Source organism: Alligator sinensis, unplaced genomic scaffold, assembly GCF_000455745.1.
Source record: "Alligator sinensis unplaced genomic scaffold, ASM45574v1 scaffold365_1, whole genome shotgun sequence".
NCBI lineage: Eukaryota > Metazoa > Chordata > Crocodylia > Alligatoridae > Alligator > Alligator sinensis.
Window position 1 is genome coordinate 156,684 of NW_005842356.1, and position 20,874 is coordinate 177,557.

At 44.2% G+C, this 20,874-nt stretch overlaps 1 protein-coding gene across 1 annotated transcript in view; it reads left to right on the plus strand.

The window, feature by feature from the left end:
- Positions 1 to 20,874, plus strand: part of PIK3C2G (phosphatidylinositol-4-phosphate 3-kinase catalytic subunit type 2 gamma) — a gene marked incomplete at its 5' end in the record, with an annotated part of 274,531 nt that overhangs the window by 151,540 nt on the left and 102,117 nt on the right. The window contains 2 exons of the mRNA XM_006029111.1: positions 2,428 to 2,584; positions 7,267 to 7,376. Coding sequence (XP_006029173.1) covers positions 2,428 to 2,584; positions 7,267 to 7,376 — 267 coding nt within the window. The remainder of the gene's footprint in view (positions 1 to 2,427; positions 2,585 to 7,266; positions 7,377 to 20,874) is intronic.

Sequence of the window (20,874 nt, forward strand, 5' to 3'; positions counted from 1 at the left end):
GCTGTCCAAGTTTGCTGATGACACTAAGATGTGGGGCAAGGTGGACACACTTGAAGGGAGAGAGAGGCTGCAACTAGATTTAGACAGACTACAAAAGTGGGCAGACGAGAACAGGATGGGATTCAACATAGACAAATTCAGGGTGCTGCACCTTGGGAGAAGGAATCCACAGCATACATACAGGCGGGGGAGTTTCCTTCTTGAAAGCACAGAGGTGGAAAGGGATCTCGGAGTCATTATTGACTCCAAGATGAACATGAGCCACCTGTGCCAGACCGCAGCCAGCAAGGCCACCCATACCTTGTCATGTATCCAAAGATGCATCTCAAGCCAGTCCAGAGAAGTGATACTCCCCCACTATGCGACTTTGCTCAGGCCACAGTTGGAGTACTGCGTCCAGTACTGGGTGCCGCACTTCAAAAGGGATGTGGCCAGTCTGGAGAGGGTTCAGAGGAGGGCCACCTACTTGGTGAGAGGGCAACAGGACAGGCCCTATGAGGAGAGACTGAGAGACCTGAACCTGTTCAGCCTCAGCAAGAGGAGGCTGAGGGGGGACCTGGTGGCTGTCTACAAGCTCATCAGGGGAGATCAACAGCAAATAGGTAGAGCCCTTTTCTCCCCAGCACCACTTGGGGTGACAAGGAACAATGGTCATAAGCTGATGGAGAATAGGTTTAGGTTGGAGATCAGAAGGCAATATTTTACAGTTAGGGTGGCCAAGATCTGGAACCAGCTTCCCAGGGAAGTGGTCCTCACCCCTGCCTTGGGCAAATTCAAGAGGAGTTTGGATGATCACCTGTCTGGGGTCTTGTGAACCCAGCATTCATTCCTGCCTCTGGCAGGGGGTCAGGCTAGATGATCTGTTCAGGGCCCTCCTGACTCTAGCTACTATGAAACTATGAAATATAGACATTGCATTTATGACGCATTATAACCTGCCTAACATCTGACTCCCCAGGTACCACTCCACTACTCATCCCCCTTTTCCCCCCACACCGAGCCTGTCTCACCCACTGACTCCTCAATTTACATCTTCATTGACTGCCTATCTTGTATGCATACCAGCCCAGCCTCTAGCTGCTTTATTTTTCATTCCATCCAGGAAGAGCACACACCAACTGCAGAAACTTCCTCAGCCTGATGAAGGGTTTTTAAACCTGAAAGCTTGCTTAAATTTTTTTTCCATCTATTTAAGTTGGTCTAATAAAAGATATCAGATTCACCCAAAGAACCTTGTCTGCCTATGTCCTTAGACCAACATGGCTATAACCTACACCCCTGTGTTGTATTAATACTGTTAATTTGATTGTCATTTTTCCTAATCCACTGAGATAACCAAGTTGGGCATTCTAACCAGCATTGCTGGTCAACTTGCTAATCTCACCCTTTGACTCTTCATGCCCCTTTTCAGGGCCTGAGGCAAGTGAAAAATAATTCCTATTGAAATTTGATTCTCAACACTATGGGAGTTATTTTTCCTAGAGATGGGCTTGAAATCTAGAATTGATATCTGAACATGAAGCCTCCTCACTAATATTTGGATTCTGGGCGTTAGCTCCAGCTTGTATATAATGAAAAGTGTTAAACCCAACCCACTGCATACATCTCCTTAGTTGATAAGTCTCTGTTCTGTTTACTTTTATTTGTATCTGCACTTAGAATAAAATCCTGTATTAGCTCTGGGTGTGCTACAGTACAGTGTGTTAAGCTATACTAAAGCTATCAAATGATAGGTTTGTTAGCAAAACTCTGAGTCATTTTCTCCTGCAGTACCATAATGTAGCCACAAAAAAACATATGTTATTAAAAAGGGGAAAAAAGCAAGCCAAGGAGACCAAGGTCTACTTTCAGCTTACACCAGTGTGTACTCACTGCAACTGTACAGAGGTAGTAGAGTTTTTCTGGGTTTATTTTGGTGAAGCTGAGATCAGAACCAGCCTTTCCCAAAAGTGTACTGAAGGGAAAAAAAGAAATGAATTGCATGCTAGTTCAGTTCTGATTTTGTTTTAAATGTATTTCCTTCCCAGTAGGGAGTTATGTTTGGATCCCAGTCTATTCAAATATGGCATTTAAATATTTTAATGCCAGGTGAGGTATGCTTCAAGACATTTATGCTCAGGCAGGGAGTAAGGAAATTAAAGCAACAAGAGTTTAAAAGGAGATTCTTCTTCAGTTGTTGGCCTCACCAGTTTGCTGCATAACAGTTTTTACTAAGATGATTTCACTGTGAGATCTGTTTCTGCCACAATTAGTCAGTGTCACTGAGTGTAGCAATGAAGTCATCTGCACATAGAGAACAGGAGAAAAAGAAATAATGAGGAACGGAATAGCGGAAAACCAAATATGAGTTGTGAGTTAAAATAATTAACTCTTACATTATTTTTCCTTTTTTGACATTTGTCTTTGTATTTTGTTTTTTTCCCCAAGGGACCGAGCTCCTTTCATCTTTACTTCAGAGATGGAGTATTTCATCACAGAAGGTGGAAAAAGCCCTCAGCGCTTCCAAGAATTTGTGGAGCTTTGTTGTCGAGCTTATAATACAGTCAGGAAGCACAGTCAGTTGCTCTTGACCCTGTTGGAGATGGTAAGAAAGTCAAGGGTGAAACCAAACAACAATCTCCCTTTTTGGCTTTTTTCTACTATAAAACAGTGACTTGGAGTGGTGTCAAATATTTTCCAGGAGCATTTTGTAAACGTTAGTGACTTCAGTCAGAGTGCCACTTTGTAGAGGAAAGGTTTTTGTGCCTACACTTGTGTGTGAAAGCTAATTAATTTCTGTACAAACATGAAGCTTCAATATTTTCTTTCCAAAAAAAAGCTCTTTTGCAAAATTTACAACCAGGTGTGGGACAACCTAAATTACAAGGCCTTAATTTGTGAATTTCACCCAGTCCTATTTTCAGCTCTTGCAGCAGACATTTGCAAACTCTGTTCACAAGATCAAACTAAATCCATCATTTAAAAAATGTTACAGCATCAGTTGCTGAGGCTGCAAGACATTGCATCTTATGGTCCTGACACAGCTGTGTTTTGGGATCTATTGTTAGAGAGTTCAACAGCATTTTGTTGCAAGTGTAAATACAATATGGCAAGAATGCTACATGTAGTGAGAATGGCTGGAGAAAAAATATTCAGCCCAAGGAAATGTTAATCCTCAATGATACTTAACAGGATTTTTTTTTAAATATTTTGCTACTGAAGTTCTACCACTCGTTCTCTGCTTAGCTTTAAGCAGATCCATAACTTCTTTTGTGCTTTTATTTTCCCACCCACCCAATGGCAATATTAATACCTCCCTACCTCATGGTGTGATGGGATTGGTTAATTAATTAATTCAATGTTTGTGAAACAGTTTCAGCTTCATGGATACAAAGACCAAACATCTGGACTGTGCACTGGTGCAGCTCTACACTCATTGCTACAGCTTTGGGCCCTTGCATCATCAGCATCCTTCAAGCACACAGGAGAGGAGGGATGATGGCTGAAATCCTTGCCCTATGCCTGTCTTGCCTGGCCTAAAGAATTGTACAGGAGTGCCAAATCTACCTCTCTAAACACTTTTTGAGGTGCAGCAAAATGTAATTTTCACTTTCACCAAGCATAGTGTAATGGACCTGGCTGAACACTGGTACAGCCAGGAGGTGCCCTGTTTTTAGTGGAATGTCTCAAGGAGAGCACCTGGGCACCTGTACTCAAGGGCCTCAACTGGTTATTTATGAGCTTCTCAATAGAAATTTCAGGTTTAACCCATAAACTCCTAAATTGCTTGATGCCAGCCATTCCCAGTGGGGTAGCCTCTTTTCCACCGATGCCCTGAAACTCCTGCAGTCAGCAGAGGTGATAACACAAAATCCCCTTTGATGTAATAGAAAGGAGATGCTGGGAAAGGGTTCTCTCAAAGGACTCTGGAATGGCTCTTACCCTTTATTCACTATGGCTAGGATTTTGAGGGACCCATTTGTGTTTTCTGGCCTTTGAAGAGTGGTAGGACAGTGGTAGAACAGGCTAACATATAGGAATATATAAACATTTCGCTATGAACTGCAGCTTGGTAGAGTATAATCTGATTGTATTATATTTTGCAATTGCAAATAGCAGGCAGGATGCTCAGTGCTTATGGATGAATGCTTTTTAAACAGATAAAACAAATCAAGAGACAGTAAAATAAACAACAGAAGATTGGTGAGGCCCTGGCTCTTCTCAGGAAAGCTTGGAGTGAGAATTTGACTCTGCATATCACACAAGGAAGTAGTCAGAACTAAACAAATCAAAGAGGGATATAGATAAGGGAAATATATATTAAAAAAAAACCTAAATAAGCTCTAAGAAAGTTTCTCTTTGAGTTCACTTAAGTGCAAAAAACAGATGATTCAGGAAAAGGGAAGATAAACTAATTTCCTTTTATTTATTTTCTATTGAAATAATTTGCATTTCCACAATTCAGATTATTGTGATGCTGAAAACAGACTTTTTCATATCTATATAAAGTCCATATAAATTGGGTTTTAAAAGAAAAATCCAATCTATAACTACACAATAATCGTTACAATAGGGCTTCTGAATGTTGTCTGCTTTGAATGGTTGGTAACTCTTCGTGGTTTCCAGCAAACTGTGCTTATGAACCACAAGTTGCTTTTTGGGCCAGTATGGAGCTAATGCTTTGTTCTTGGTGGTGAGAAGTATGTTTCCAGATATCAACAGCCCCAGCATTTGCTCTTGGGAGTGAGGAAAGAAATAATCCATGAAGTTCCCATAGTTGTCAAAAGCAGAAACATCTGTGGGAAGCCCAAGAGATTTGCAGGCAGAGTTCAGCTACATAAAAGGATGTAGTTCATCAGCTTTGCCCTCATTAAAGAATCAATGTGAACTGTTATAGAGGGCTTCCAGAGGGACATGAGCACCATTCAACTAGTTAGAAAAAATGTAAAATCCATTCCAAATCTTACAGGTTTGTCAGATAGAAAATTGTATTGCAGGTCTCTCTGTAGCAGGGGTTGGGGAGAGTAGTTCATTCAATCCTGACAAATTAGCTCTGTGCCAAAATGTGAGTGAAAAACAGGCAGACAGGAGTCACTACTGAAATCCAGGAGACATCGGACCCAATTTGTAGCAGACCCAGCAATCTCACTATTCCTTTGGATAAGTCATTTCAGTTTCCTGTGCTTCAGAAATGCTGTCTGTAAAATGGATGTAATGAAATTTGCTCATGCTGGTAAAGCACTGAGATTTAAGCATGAAAAGTCATGGTATCAGTGACCAGTAATATTCATTGCTACATTCAGAGATGAGCCTAGCCTGTATCTAAATAGCCCTAAAAAAGTGGCATTTCAAGTCATCCCTCATAGCTGTACTTCTATTTCTCTTTCACTCTGATAAAATTCAAACACCGCCAGTCTTTTTGGAATTAGACATCCAGGTCTGAATTATATGATTGAGGACCATTTCTAGTTATGAGCAGACAGTCAAAATGCCAATAACCATTAAATATCATCCCCCCCATACCAGCTAGGTGTCCGTGTATATGTATGCCTGCTTTTCCAAGTGGTTGCCTCAAGTTTTATCTGATCAGCATTCAGCATTTCTAGACATGGTGATGGGAATCCTTCATCTACCCCTAAACAAGAGGGGAGAAAATATATATATAGCAAGAGCAGTGGAGTCTGCAGGATGTTCTTTGAAGATCAGGCAGCTGGAAGGTTAGCAAATAGGACAGCATAGAAAAGCCACTCCACCAAGAGCTTTCCACAGCACTTGCTCCACTTTCCTAAATTTGCTGAGTATGGACTCATTCCCATTCTGCGTATTTCTGCTGAGGTAGCTAATGATACTGTAGGAAACCTGGATTCTGTTTGTATTCCTGGCATTGGTTTAGTATGGCATTGGACAAGTTGCTTTACTTGCCTGTTCCTCACTTTCCCCATTTGTAAAATGGTGACAACCTTCTTTTGCAGAGTGCTTGGACACTTGTGGATAAGCACGGGTATGTGTGTATAAATGCAGAAGGTGATCATTGCTCCTGTTCTCTCTGTACTCATCAAACTCCTCCAAGATAAGGTCAAGATTGTCCTGAAAACTGTTGAAATTTACCTTGAAACTATTAAAATTGTTCTGTCCCTTCTGCTTTCTGTTAACCAGACCCACATAAACAGTGTTCAAGCTGTCAGAGCCCTAATGTTGCTGTAGACAAGGTCCTAGGTATTAAGCATCATATTATCCGTAAGGAGAAAAGAACCCAAAATAACAAAGCATTGACTAAAAATATAGACAAGGTGAAAAGAATTAAAGAAAATGAACATGCCTCCTCCTCCAATTTAAGTACTCCTTTGCACAAAAAAGAAAATCTTAAACTGAAAGTAATGTTTCTCTTTTATTTGCTGGTAGTTTAATCCTTTGAGATCAATGGGCTTTTCAGTTTGTACTGGAAATAAATATAATTTCAGAAAGAACAGAGCCCAAGTAGTGATTATAAAGTCACATCTGTATTCTTCATGAGCAATGGGTGGGAAAGATTTTCTCTCCGTTATACAAAAAGTAACAGTGCTCTGTGATGGTAGCACAAAGCTTTGAACCTAATTAGAAAGATTCTTCTCCCCCTCTCCCCACCCTTTTTTGACATTTTTCATGACTAGAGGTAGGTGTGCCAGTCATATTTGATATTCCTGGTAGTGCACTTCTTACTTCAATCCAACCCTCATCTCAATGTAACCTAAAAGGTTAAAGGGATACTGCATGTTCAAACATATGTATTTTAAAAAACATCATATTTCCATGCACTTGAACTAATGTAACAAAAAGTTGTTTTTTTGAGGATCTCTTTGGATTACAGAAGTATATAGGATTAGGGAAGGTTTCCATTCTGGACTGGTGTTTGGGCAGGTCTTACTGAGGAGGAAAATTTTGTTGTCAGATCAGTGATTATTTACCACTGAGCTTGGTCTCCATGGCCTGGCCTGGAGTTCCCTTTGCCACCTTGGGAAGATCAAAGTAGCTTTGAGGAAAGGGGGAAATTGCTAGAGACTGGAGGCCATATCCATGTGAAGATGCCCCTCTTGTGTTGCCTCAGTGTGAGGTTGTGAACACCACAATGCATTCATCTCATCAGTGATCCAGGGGTCCAGTCTTACAGAGCACCATTCAAATGAGGAGAGGTTTGCATTTTATAAAAAGGAGAGAGTATTTTCCCCATAAATCCATGCTTTTCTCAGTTAAACTCATTTCATTTAGGATTTTTAATGCATTTATTGGACTGATCCTATGTATTTATAGATGCTGCATGCAGGATTGCCTGAGCTCAACAGCATCCAGGATCTCAAGTATGTGCATGATAACCTTCGTCCACAGGACTCAGACCTCCAAGCCACAAGCTACTTTACCAGGTACGAAACAGAAAAGTTTCCAGAAAGTATCACTCTGCACTATCAAATGAAAAAAAAAACAACCATACATTCATACAATTTTACTGTTGTTAGTTCTCTCTTAATTATGTTAACCAACTGAAATCAGTGCAGTTATACAACAGGTTAACTTGTCTTCATACAATATTACAAAGCCTTCCTTGTGCATGTTACTGATAGTGCCATGGAATTAGAATGCAAAAAGTCTTGTGCATTTCTAATATAGTTTCCATTATTTATGCTGCTTGCCGTTTTTTTCTCAACTGGCACAGTGTAACTACACTGGTTTATTTATATTCAGCTTCAATCTCTGGCTCTAATGCATTGGCTCAGTGCTGTGAGGCTTGGTTTGCAAACACTGCAGGTAAATGAATCTACTCATATGAAGCTCTTGCATTTTCATTTTCCTCAGTTCATATTGAGTTTTGTAGACTCTTGCCAAAAATCATGAGGGGCATTGCCCTAGTTGATTGAATATAATAGACTTCAGACTCAGGAGACCTAGGTTCTACTTGGTGTCAAGTGACTTCAGACAAGCTTCTTCCCCTCATTGAACTTTAGTTTCTTGTTTGTAAAATGTGGGTAATGATACAGAGCTGTATGAATAAAGAAAGTTGCATGAGAGCTAGTTAAAAATAAAAGGTTGTAGCCTTGATTAAAATTGGGATAATATAATAATATTTTTCTAACAGATTTTTGGATCCAGCTTGGGGTGGCCTGTATAAAACAACTCGGGTATTTTCGGTCCTGTTCTTTGTGGATATGTGTCTGCGTCATAGGATTCCTCATCACAGTTGCTTTCTTTTTAAAGTCTCAGAGATAGGCCAACCACAAATAGGATGGAAAATGAATGTTCCTCTCAAGACCTGAGGCATGATAAGGCAAATGCTTGCTGTAACTGCTTGTACTGTATCTGCTTTGGGGAGAGAAGCCTCCAAAGCTATTTGTAAGCACCTTTCAACAAACCTGACACAGGGCAATTTCACTAACTCTTCCTATGAGCTCTGGAGATTCTGATCTACATCTGCAATTTAGCACTAATTTCAGTTGTGTTGCTGAGATGTCTGTGATCCACTGGAAGTCTTGGACTAGTTTGGCTAGAGATCCAGAGCCTGTGAGACAGACCCTTGTTTAAAGCAGAGGATAGGAGCTACAAAATGAAATTATTCCTGTATTATTTTAGAACACAGCAGATTACCGCTTTCCTGTTTCTAATCCTTAGATTTTCCTACTATTCATTAGGTATATTGATTATAGTTGTAATTTCTGCATTGCCCTTACATTAAATACTTTCAAGCCCTCCTCCACTTCTTTCCCTGCACTCTTCAACACTTTATATTACTATATTGGGGCCTGATATTTATTCTTAATACTGCAGTGCACAAGTCCTGGTTAATATTAATGATTTTGATAGTTGCATCCAGCAGGGAATAGATCTCTTAATGGTCTCCCTAGAATATAATCATGTTTCATTTATCTAGAAACAAAGATTTGACTGTAACTTATTGTCCAACAAGATCATAAAACCCTGGAGAAACACTGAGTATTGCTAAAGCATGCATTTTCCTCTTTGAATGTGAATGATGTCTGTTTGCACTGTCTTTGTCTGCAACTCTAAGAAAATGCTCTTCTATCAGCTTAAAAAAAAGATTCACAGAGGGTGCATCTACATGTCGCTGTAGCAATGCACTACAGTGACGTAGCAATCATGTAAGTCTACATGTGATCGGCAGCTACTTCGCGCTACTTTGGCAAAGTATCGGCAAAATCTAACCGTGCGCTGTGCACACAGCATATTACAGGCAGTTGCTGTGCCATGTTTTAGCACTTCCAAAAGGAAATACGTAGCAATGTCACTATATGGCAATGTGTAGACACACCCAGAATCAAGTTAATTCATCATCTGTGTTTATCCATATTTTATTATCCAGCCATCTTTTAACTTGTACTAGTAGGCATGTATTAACTAACCTATTGATAAATCTTAATGTGGACAGGATATACAGCTCTTCTGCTAGTCTTGTTTAAACATAAGGCAGCTTTATCCTATCTGTTGATGTCCTTCTGAGATCTATGATGATGATCTGCCCAGAATGTCCATTATTCTATTGTCTATGAGAGCAAGCAGCATAATGGTGTTATGTCAGTCCTACGCTTCTCTTTTGGCCACCAAATTTTTCCTTCACCCTTCTATAGAAAGTCAGAATGAGAGTGATAATCCAACCTACTCTTGTCTAGTGTATATAGTTTTCTTGTTCTTCTGAGTTGTACATAATCATAATATTTTGAGATACCATGACACCATAAGTATTATATACTATAATGCCCTCAGGGTACTTTATACACTTACACTTTCTCACAATACCTAATGAAGATGATGACCACTGTACATATTTAATTGAGATGGATAGAGGTGGCTAAATATTAGTATGCCCATTTTCTCATATAAGTCAAGTGAATTTTCCAGAATCACACAGAAAGCCAGAGGGTGGATCTGGGAACTGAGCTCCACAGTTCTGATTCTCCATTTTGTTAATTGTCTAATCAGAATGTCTTCACTCTACATGAGGCTTTATCCCTTTCTAAGTATTGAAAAATATTGCAATCTCTTCAGTACCATAATGTGGGGTAGTTGTTGACAAATTTTCACACTTTTTAGTGGTAATTGGTACAATGTCATAATATTTCTTCAATATCTGAGTTCAGTTTGGTCAGCAACATAAAAAATTGCTTTCACTGTGTGCATCTACACATTCGTTAATGTGCTCTAGTTACTGCACATTAAGTTTAGTACTTGTATAACCAAATGCTAAATCAATACGTAGTAGCACCAGTTACTAGGCTTCTGTGTCGTTAGTCTCTCCTATAGATGCACCCACTGTTACTAAAGTAAAGCTCAACTAGTAAAATGACTCCTGTTACCATACATTCTTTTGGCAACATTCCTTTTGTAAAGCAGTTTTTCTTGCCTTTCCATACTCTGAGCCAACAGATTAATGCTGCCTCAGTTTAAGCTTTTACCTGCCAAGAACTTCGAAGACTGTTGAGTGCAGCATGCTTTCAAAAATGACCCTCTGCTGGTTTTTTGATTCAAGTTCTATTTTGTAATCTGTGGCAGCATCTGCTCAGTTTTCCTTCCAGCAGTGGGTGACTCCACTATTATGAACTGACCAACAGCAGCACATTTACCAGAGTATAGGCTTCAGAAGGGTTAATCCCCTGGGTCATTCAGGAACAATGGGGCATGTGAAAGTTGCACAAAAGTATCTGTGTCAGCATGCCACTTCTCTGGGTCTCTGGCCAAATGTAACATCATTGCCTATCCAGTGTCCCTGCTCTGAACTTAGTTTGATCCTTCAAGGTCAATGCGATCTTCTCCTCCCATAGAAGCAAAGAACCTATCCATCACTAGAAATACATCTCCTCTTTTGATTTAAGGCTAAATTTGCTCTCCTTCATGTGTTACCATGGCATTGTATGTTTTGTGACATTTTTAAAGTGTCCTTAATAAGTCTTTATAATATGTCCTTACAATTTAAAGCTCTTGAAAAAAATAGATTGGAACCAATGTCACTCCATGAATGAGGAGTTTAATTTGACTGAAGTATATAATCAACCTCAGAGGTCCTGCCTACAGAGAAGAACTGGGCTGCAGACCTCAAAATTACTAGGATATAAACATTGTATGTATTCAAAAGCCTAGCAATGGCAAAATTGTTGAAAAGCTGCTAACTGCCATTTCTAGATCATTTGTTTATTAACAGAGTAATATATTATGCAACAATCACTGCATGGTCATGCATATTATTCCTGTTCCACAGTGCCAGTAGTCAGAAAATTAGCTTGTTTCCAAATTTCTCCTAAGTCACAGCACAAATTCTAGCCCATCAGCAGAATGGCCCTAACAGGCCACAGGGCATAGATACTCTTATATAAAGGCATGCCCTCAGCTGAATTAGAGCAAAATTTGTCTTCTAGGACAGGGATGGGGAATGATATGGTTGGATGGGGACTCCATTTCCCAGCCACCCATGCCCACATTGCTTGTGCTGGTCTCCATAGAGACCCCAGCCTCAGCCGTGCTGGCAGTGCACATGGCAGAGCAGTGCAGGGTGCTGCTCTGGAGCTGCTGGAAACATAGGATGGGGGCAGCTTGCTCTGGAGCCAGGGCAGAGCTGCAATCTGTAGCCTGCGTGCACACATGCAGGGGACCATGGCTCTGCCCCAGCTCCTTGCAGCAGTGACAGCCTGTCTGGAGCCAGGGCAGAGCCACAATCTCCTGCTTGCATGCCCCTGCCCGGAGTGTGCAGGCTACAGATCACAACTCTGGAGCAAGCTGCCCCTATCCCACATTCCTAGCAGCTCTGGAGCAGCCCCCTGCACTGCTCTGCCATGCACACCACCAGTGCGACTGAGGTCTCCATGGAAACCAGCACAAGCCATGCGGGCAGGGGCAGCTAGGTAATGGAGTCCACAGTTGACCGATGGCCCAGAGGTTCCCCATCCCTGTTCTAGGATGTATCATGAGCAACATTTCTGTTGGGTAGTATTACTGTTGCTGTTCCAATGAGATCTCACCAGATGTTAGTAGGGCCTGGCTTAAATCATGATTTTGTATTTTTCATGAAAATCATGAAATTAAGTAATTTTCACAAAAAAATGTGATTTGCAAGGAAATGTTATGATATGGCGACTGTGTAGCACCCAGTCCCTGCCCCTGCCTGCCCCAACCAGCAGCAATGTATTGCTGGGTGAGTCATGCAAGCAGTGGGATACAAGTGCTCTGAGCTGTCCCAGCAGGGTTCCTGCATGTGGAGCAGAGCCAGGGGCAGAGCAGAGGGCAGCAGTGGGCAAGGCTGAGAGACAGCACCCCCATCACCAACATGCAAGCGATTCTTCCTATGCTGCAGCCCACACCCCCCAGCCCACCTCGCAACCCTTTGCTGACTGTGGGCTGCAGGTACCACCAAGCCGCCACTGCCATGAGGCCAGAAAAGTTCTGCCAGGTTCAGGCCCCCTGCATGCAAATGATGCCACCTATGCTGCAGCAGCAGGGAGTTCCCAGCCCCAGCTCCATGATCATAGGAACGGCACTGGGAGATCCTTATCTCCCAGTCCATTTCCTATGGTTGCAGGACCTGGGATCTCCCAGCCTGGGCCCCACAACCATGAGTTACAAGAAGAGATAGGGGAGAGAGATCCTAGTTGTAGGCCATTTGACCTTTTTAAAGTTTTCCAGAAGTGTCCCATCCACTATTCCTTCCACGAGTTGAGGCAGGAGAGGGACTTTGTAGGTGCAGTACCTTACAGATAGCTATCATTTTAATCATGGATTTGAGGGAATCTAGAAACTATGGTTGGAATTGTCAAATGTAACGTTGAAAATCCCACCTTATATTAGTGTTGAGGCTGACCAGAAACCTTAATAAGAAAGGCTTCCTCAAATGGAATTTAATTTTCAGTCATGTTAGATTCATAGATTCATAGACACTAGGGCTGCAAGGGACCTCAGAAGATCATCAAGTCCAGCCCCCTGCCCTAGGGGTAGGAAGTCAGCAGGGATCATAAAACCCCAGCAAGATAAACATATAAATATCTCTTGAAGGCATTCAAAGTAGGTGGTTGAACCACCTCCAGTGACAATCTATTCCAAACCTTGGGGGCTTGGACAGTAAAGAAGTTCTTCTGACACCAATGTCTACATCATTAATGAAGATGTTAAATAGTATAGGCCCTAGGAGAGAGCCTTGAGGGACCCCACTGGTCACAGTGCACCACAATGATTGACTTTCATCAACCACCACCCTCTGGGTCCTGTCGCAGGGCCAATTCCTCAGCCAGCGGATCATGGTGAGATCGAGGCCGCAGTTAGCCAGTTTTGTCAAGAGGTAATCAAGGGATACAAGTTCAAGGCTTTTTTAAAGTCAAGATATATGACATCAATCTCTTCTCCCTTGTCCAGGTTGTAGAAGGAAATGAGATTCGTCAAGCAAGACCTACCCGCAACAAACCTGCTGGCTATCCGTCAGGATGTTGTCGTCAGCCAGTCTGTTAAGGATGGCCTCTTTGATAATCTTTTCTAAGACCTTCCCCAGGATAGAGGTCAGGCTGATGGGCCTGTAGTTTGCTGGATCCACTTTCCTCCCTATCTTGAAGATAAGCACCACATTGGCCTTCTTCCAATCTTCGGGCACTTCACCAGAGCACCAGTTCTTGAAGATCTGTGCTGGGGCTGGGCTATGATGCTAGCCAGCTCCTTGAGTACCCTGGGGTGTAAACTGTCAGGGCTGGCTGACTTGAAGGTATCCAGCCTCTCAAGTTGTTCCTTCACAAGGTCAGCATTGATGGAGGGTAAGGAATCTCCCTCACCCAGGCCTTCCTGTCCCATAGTGGGCAGGGGCGTCCCATTGTACTGGTGAAAACCTGACGCAAAGTACCCATTTAGCAAGTTTGCTTTTTCCTGGGCGTCAGTTGTCAGTTGTCCCATCTGGTTTAGCAGGGGTCCAATGTTGTTCCCCACATATCTAAAAAAGGACTTTTTATTGTCCTTGATATTTGTAGCTAGCTGGAGTTCTATCACAGCCTTGGCTTTCCTGGTTCTTTCCCTGTAGGTCCAGACCAGTGCAGAGTATTCCTCCTTGGTGGTGGATCCAGTCCTCCATCCTTTGTAGGTCCTTCTTTTAAGATGCAGGAGGTCTGCTAGTTCCCTGGAGAGCCAAGGGGGCTGCTGTGCCCTTTTGCTGCCTTTCCTCTGAGATGGGATATACTTTGCTTGTGCATCCAGGATTGCTCCCTTGAGGAGCAACCACTCCTCCTGAACTCCCCTCCCCTTTGGGTTGTGGCCCTTTAGGGCCTCACTGACAAGCCTCCTTAGCTTGTCAAATTCAGCTTTCCTGAAGTCAAGGACTTCTGTATTACTGACTGACTTGCCAGCTTTATGGCGGATGGTGAAAGTGATCAGCTCATGGTCACTGTCACCCAGCTTCCCTTTGATCATTAGGTCACTATTAAGTGACTAAGTCGTCCCGGGTTGCCAGTACCAGGTCAAGCAGCGCTTTACCTCTCGTCGGTCCATAGACTTCTTGCATCAGATAGAGCTCATCCATGCACGAGAGAAAGCTTTGCGACCACTCGGATTTGGCCAATCGCTTTTCCAACAAAATGTCTGGGTATTTGAGGTCTTCCGTGACAACAATGCACCGGGAGCATGTGGCCTCAGCCAATTCCCTGGCGAACTCCTGGTCAAGGTCTTGATCCTGGGTAGAGGGTCTTTAGTAGACTCCCACTATAGTGTCCCCTGTGCCGTGTTCCCCACGGATTTTAACCCAGAGGGTCTCTAGTCATCCACCCTGGGCGTCAATGTCAACTTCCTTGACGTAGAAAGCTACACCTCTGCCCCTTTTGTCCACTCGATCTCTCCTGTACAGGATATAGCTGTCTATACGCATGGCCCAGTCATGGGTGGAGTCCCACTAGGTCTCTGATATCCCTATGACATCATAATTATTTGTGTTTAGCAGGAGGACAAGTTCCTCCTGTTTATTCCCCAAGCTCCTGGCATTTGTGTATAGGCACACAAGTGTCCCTTTGGGGGTCCCTGCCTTGCCTACAGTTCATTCCAGGGCTGGAGCAGGGATGGGCTCCTTAGAGTGCCTTGGCCTGCTGGCTTTGCAAGGGTTGCTCAGTAGTCCCCCCATCCCCCAGTGAGCTTAATTTAAAGCCCGGTGGAGCAGGTCAGCCAGTCTGGCTAAGAAGAGCCTCCTCCCCAGCAGAGAGAGGTGGAAGCTGTCCCTTTCCAGCAGCTCACTGCCTCTCTCACCAAAGAGCAGACTGTGGTCATGGAAGCCAAAGCCTGCCCGATGACACCAGTGCCACAGTCTTTGGTTCACTACCTCGATCCTCCTCTCCCTCCTCAGCCCGTAGCCTGAGAATGGGAGGATCAAAGAGAAAAAGATCAAAGAGATGATCTTTCCAAAATAATTTAATCACTGTACTCTATGTTGGTAGATCCTGTGGCAGCTAGAAACAAGAAGCAAGCCAAGTTCACGAAACATTGTTAAATCTGAATAATTGGTTCATGTTTGACAAAAAAATCAACCTGAAGTTTATAGCATTAGCATACTAGTATATAAACTAGAATGTTAAAGTACTAGTGTATAGTAGGCAGTGTTCACAGTCATACGTGATTTGTGATTTTGAGTGCCTCTCCTTTTGAGACTCTGAATTGAGTGTCTGATTCTTGGAAAGTACTAAATACTTCCTCGGAATTCCCTTTAGATTTCCCCAGCTTGTCACACAAAAATAGATGCATCAAAATCTTGAGTTACTTTTGAAAAGACTGACCAAAGTTTATTGTCCTTAAAAAGCAGCCTCTCAACCTCCTGCCCAATGCCTACACATGCAGTACATTCTAAATTGCATAATTATTGAATCAGTCCTGAGAAGGTTCTGAACCACATAAGAAATTAAAATTCAATTCAACAAGTGTGAGGTATAGAATTACTACATATAAATTATACTGAAAATTCAATTCACTTTTTCTGAAAAGCAGATCAGACACTAATCTGACTGGCAAAGGGATACTGTCACAAGGAGAAATCTCATTCCTGCCTGCAAATTGTGTGCCAGGTACATTTCAAAGTAACAACTTCATTTTCTATGACTAAAAGCAATCATACGTTATTTCAGTTTAATTTGGGCATTCAGTAGTACTTAGTGTATAGACTGTCTCACTTTTGCCTGCTATACAGCCCATTAGACAGTAATCCTGTAAATACCTTAGGGCATGTCTACATGAGATGTTTGTTGTGCAGTAGACTAATTAGCTGCACAGTAAACATCACACATCTACACATTCAACCGTATTAGACTGGAGTAAACTCATTTACTCCGCAACAGGATAGCACTTGCCAATACATGTACTATCCTGCTGCAGAGTGAAAAACTCCACAGCAACACACATGTAGACACTAGAGAAGGATGGCTGGGGCATAAGGGTGCTTCAGTGTGGGGGCTGCCCATTGGCTAGCCCCACACTGAAGCACCCCTGTGCTCCAGCCAGCCCCATCACAGCACACTGGCTCAACATGCAGCGAACCCAAGCACACATGTAAATGTGAGCCTAGGAACAATAAACTGGTACAATAAGCACTGGAGTTTATTGTATCAAATTAATATGCATGTGTAAACGCACCCCTTGCGTAAAAGCAGACCCTTGCATAATGACACAGAGCCCCGTGGTGTACATGGGAATGAGAGGGCCACCTGTAGAGTATTAGTTCCATTAGTCCTTTTACCTATCATTAAGAAAACCCTTGCCAGCATTGTCAGAGAAGATAAAAGGACCTTTCAGTACTTCATTTATATAAAATTGTATATGAGATGATTAATATTTCTATTTAAATAGAATCAGAGAATCATAGAAGTAGGGTTGGAAGGGACCTTGTAGATCTTCAAGTCCGACCCCCTGCCTGGGCAGAAGGAAAACTGGGCTCAAGTGACCCCAGCCAGGTAGGCATTGAGTCACTTCTTAAAGACCCCCAGGGTAGGAGCCAGCCCCACTTCCCTTGGAAGTTGGTTCCAGATCCTAGCCGCCCTAACTGTAAAGTAGTTCTTACGGATGTCTAATCTAAACCTGCTCTCCAACAACTTGTGGCCATTATTCCTTGTTATCCCGGGGGGCGCTAGGGGAAACAAGGTCTCCCCCAAACCCTTCTGGTCCCCCCTAGTGAGTTTATAGACGGTCACAAGGTCCCCCCTCAGCCTTCTCTTGTGAAGGCTGAACAGGTTCAGGTCCTGTAGCCTCTCATTGTAGGGTCTGCCCTGCTGTCCCCGGATCATGCGGGTGGCCCTCCTCTGGACCCTCTCAATTGTTGTCCACATCCCTCTTGAAGTGGGGTGCCCAGAGCTGGACACAGTACTCCAGCTGTGGCCTGACCAGTATCGTGTAGAGGGCGAGGATCACCTCCTTGGCCCTACTTGAGATGCACCTGTGGATGCACAATAGGGTCCGGTTAGCCCTGCCGACCATGACCTTGCATTGTTGGCCCATGTTCATCTTGGAGTCAGTGATGACTCCAAGATCCCTTTCTGCCTCCGTGCTCTCAAGAAGGGAGTTTCCCATCTTATAAGTGTGCTGCCGGTTACTACTGCCCAAGTGCAGCACCCTGAACTTGTCCGTATTGAAACGCATCCTATTTTTGTTAGCCCACCCTTGCAATAGAGCATATATTAGATTGTCTATAGACTATACATAATAGACACTAGACTACATTGTATCATTTAAAAATATTGAGTTGATAGAATCCTTTTCTAAACACTCATTAAAGTCAATACATGTTAAGTCCCTTGTATTTTTCAGTTTGGGTTTAAAGTCAAGGTATGTGATTAGCAATCTGCAAGTTAAAAGCATTTCAGAGATATAATGGGCTCATGGATGGAACAACAAAACATTAAAATGATAGATTGCCTAAATGATGGTACTCTGATACCAGCCACTCGGCAATAGTAATAGCATCTGAATTAGTACCACATTGATTTCCACTGTAGGCAGAGGCACGTTGCATACAAGCTAAAATTCACTGTGTTTAGCTGCAAAATCAAGAGGATTCTCATGGTAATAGATTGATTTTTTTTTTCTTGCTGCTTTCCTACATTGTAATCAAGCTACAGATTCTATGATCCAAAACACCTCCCAGTGATTAATCAAGAGATTAAATTGTGCTTTTAATATAATACTTTCCCCTCACCCCAGAAACTAAATAAAGTAAGTTGTACAAGCTTAGTCATGGCCCAATTAATCAGCACTATATTGATTTTCTAATAATAACTTAAATGAAGATTTATTTTCCTGTTTTGCATTTGAGCCCTAATTTATGTCATTTATAAAACAAGCTTTATTTGCCTGTTTCAGGAAAACTTAATTAATAATTAAGATAATTATTGTGCCTTATTGGAAGATGATTCTCCTTCTATTACATTAAGAAAATATATGTATCTTCTTTCCTGTACTTGCTCCAGGCTTAATATGGCTAATTTTTATATGAAAAATCTGCACAGAGTGTATGACTGTTTTCTTTCTTTTTTTTAGTTTACAGTTGGGCAAGTTCACTGGGGGCACTGCTGGGAGAGATGGGTAGGACAGAGAAAAACAAATCAGTTAACCCACTGAGGGACATAGTAATGTTAAGACCAGATTTAACACCATCCAGTCTGTGGATGGTTCTTTGTTTGCAATTTCCTGTACAAGTTCATCTTAAAGTTTTGTTGTCTAACATCTGCTCTGAGGCCAGTGATGAAATGTCCAAGGAGGTTAAAGTGTTCTTTCTGGAATTGATATCAGATTGGTGTTCATTCATGCTTACATGTAGGGATCACCCTGTCTGTCCAGTCTGTCCAATGCAGACAGCAGAGCTAGGGACAGACATCACACATAAACTGGTTTAAGTGATCATAAACTGGTTTAAACCTGTAACAGAACAGATGTTCAGTGCACATAAACCAGTTTCAAAATGGCTGAAACTGGTTTGAGATAAACTTGGTTCAATGTAGTATCAGACTTAACTGATTTGGCTGAAACCAGTTTATGCATTGTCTGTCCCAAAACCCTTCCTGGTTTAAGTTAAACCAGATTCCCCCAGCATCCCAGCATGCTCTCTGGGCTGGGCTCTCTGCTCCAGCCCAGCTGGGCTGGCCCCGCCCCTCTGCTCCTGAGCCCAGGCAGGGGTAGGGGTCTGGCCAGGGAGGAGTTTAATTCCCCCCTCGCTTTCCTACTAGTAGCAACCCAAGCCAGGTCTTCCAGGAGCTCCCCCTCGCTCCTGCAGAAGCAGAGCACCATGGCCCCTGAGGCAGAGGAAGGCAGAGAAGGGGGTTAGTGTCCCTGCTACCCCACTGGCAGCCAGGTGTGCCTACCATCACCACCCTGCTCACTCCCTGTGGTGGAATAGGCCCCCTGCTGTCCCCTCTGCTGGACCCCAGAGGGAGGAGCAATAACTCTGTCCCTGCCCTCCCCCCTGCAAGGGACCCTGTGGGCCAGCATCTGGCCATGCCCCCACTTGGCTGCTGCAGCAGGAGGGGGCAGGACCCTTGATGGGGGGAGCAGATCCTGTCATACTGTCGGGGAGTACGAGCCCCTTCCTGGCAGGGGGCCCTGCTGCAGGGCAGGCAGAGCCACCCCCTGGGCATGCAGCTGGTTTGGGGCTGCTCCATAGCAGGACTTCCTTTCTAGGCAGCCCAGCCACAGAAGCTTCTTTGCTGCTGCATGTGTAGCCCTGACCCTGAGTGCCCTGCATCGGATCCAGGCTTGCCTATCCAGGCTGAGCAGTGGTGGCGTGGAAGAGAAGTAGCTCCTCCCCCTCCCATTGCCAGCTCTTCCAGGTGCAGCCACCCAGAGCCAGCATCAAGCTGCTGTGCATCTGCTCTGTGCTGGCACCGCTGCCACATGGGGTAGCTCAGAGGTGGCAGTGACATGGCAGAGATGCAGGGAAGCCTGGTGTTAGCTCCAGAAGGCTGCAGCAGGAAGCGCCAGGAGTGGGAGGGGCTGCTTTTCCTGCCGCGCTGAACAGCAATTTCTCTCCCACACCACTGCTGATCAGCCTGGACAGGTGAGCCTGGAGCTGACGGGGGGTGCGTGGGGTCAAGGCTATGTGTGCTGGTCCCTGCCTGTACCATGGGGCTGGGGCCAGTGGCAGCAGCAAAGAGCTGCCGTGGCCGAGCTGCTAGAAAGGCAGTCCTGCCACAGAGCAGCCCCAGCCCAGCTATGTGCCCAGGGGGTGGCACCTCAGCCAGGCAGAACCAAGGGATCCACCAGGAGCCAGACAAAGCTCCTCTGTGGGCTGGATCCACCCAGCTGGTGGTGTCTGTCCATGCCCCCGCCTGGCCACTGGAGCGACAAGCTGGGAGCAACCATGATGGGGGCAGAAGCCCCTGTCAGTTTCCCTGGGCACAAGCCCATTCCCAGTGAGGGGAGTGGTGGAGGGGCTGCACTGCAGGGTGAGGAAAGCCACTGCAGGCCACAGTGGTACTGGGAGGGGCTTGGAGGGCTCCAGGCCCCGGTGCTGCCACATGCAGTCTACCACAGCTCTGGCTGCCCTACAGCAGGGCCCCCCACCAAGAAGGTGCTTATGCTCCCCAGCATTATGATAGGGACTGCTGCCCCAACCAAGGGCCCTTCCCCTTCCTGCTGCAGTGCCAGGGTGGGGGCACAGCCAGATGCCAGCCCACAGGGCCCCGGGGAGGGCGGGGCAGGGTGGATTACTCCCCCTCCTTCCAGCATCCAGATGAGGGGACAGCGAGAGGCTTATTCCACCATAGGGAGTGAGCACGACAGTGAAGAGACCTGGCTGCCAGTGGGGTAGAGGGGAAACTAACCCTGTCCCTGCTCCCCTCTGCCTCAGGGGCCATGGTGCCCTGCTGCTGTAGCAGCAAGATGGGAGTGCCCAGCAGACCCATCTTGGGTCCCTGCCAGTGGGACAGCAAGGGG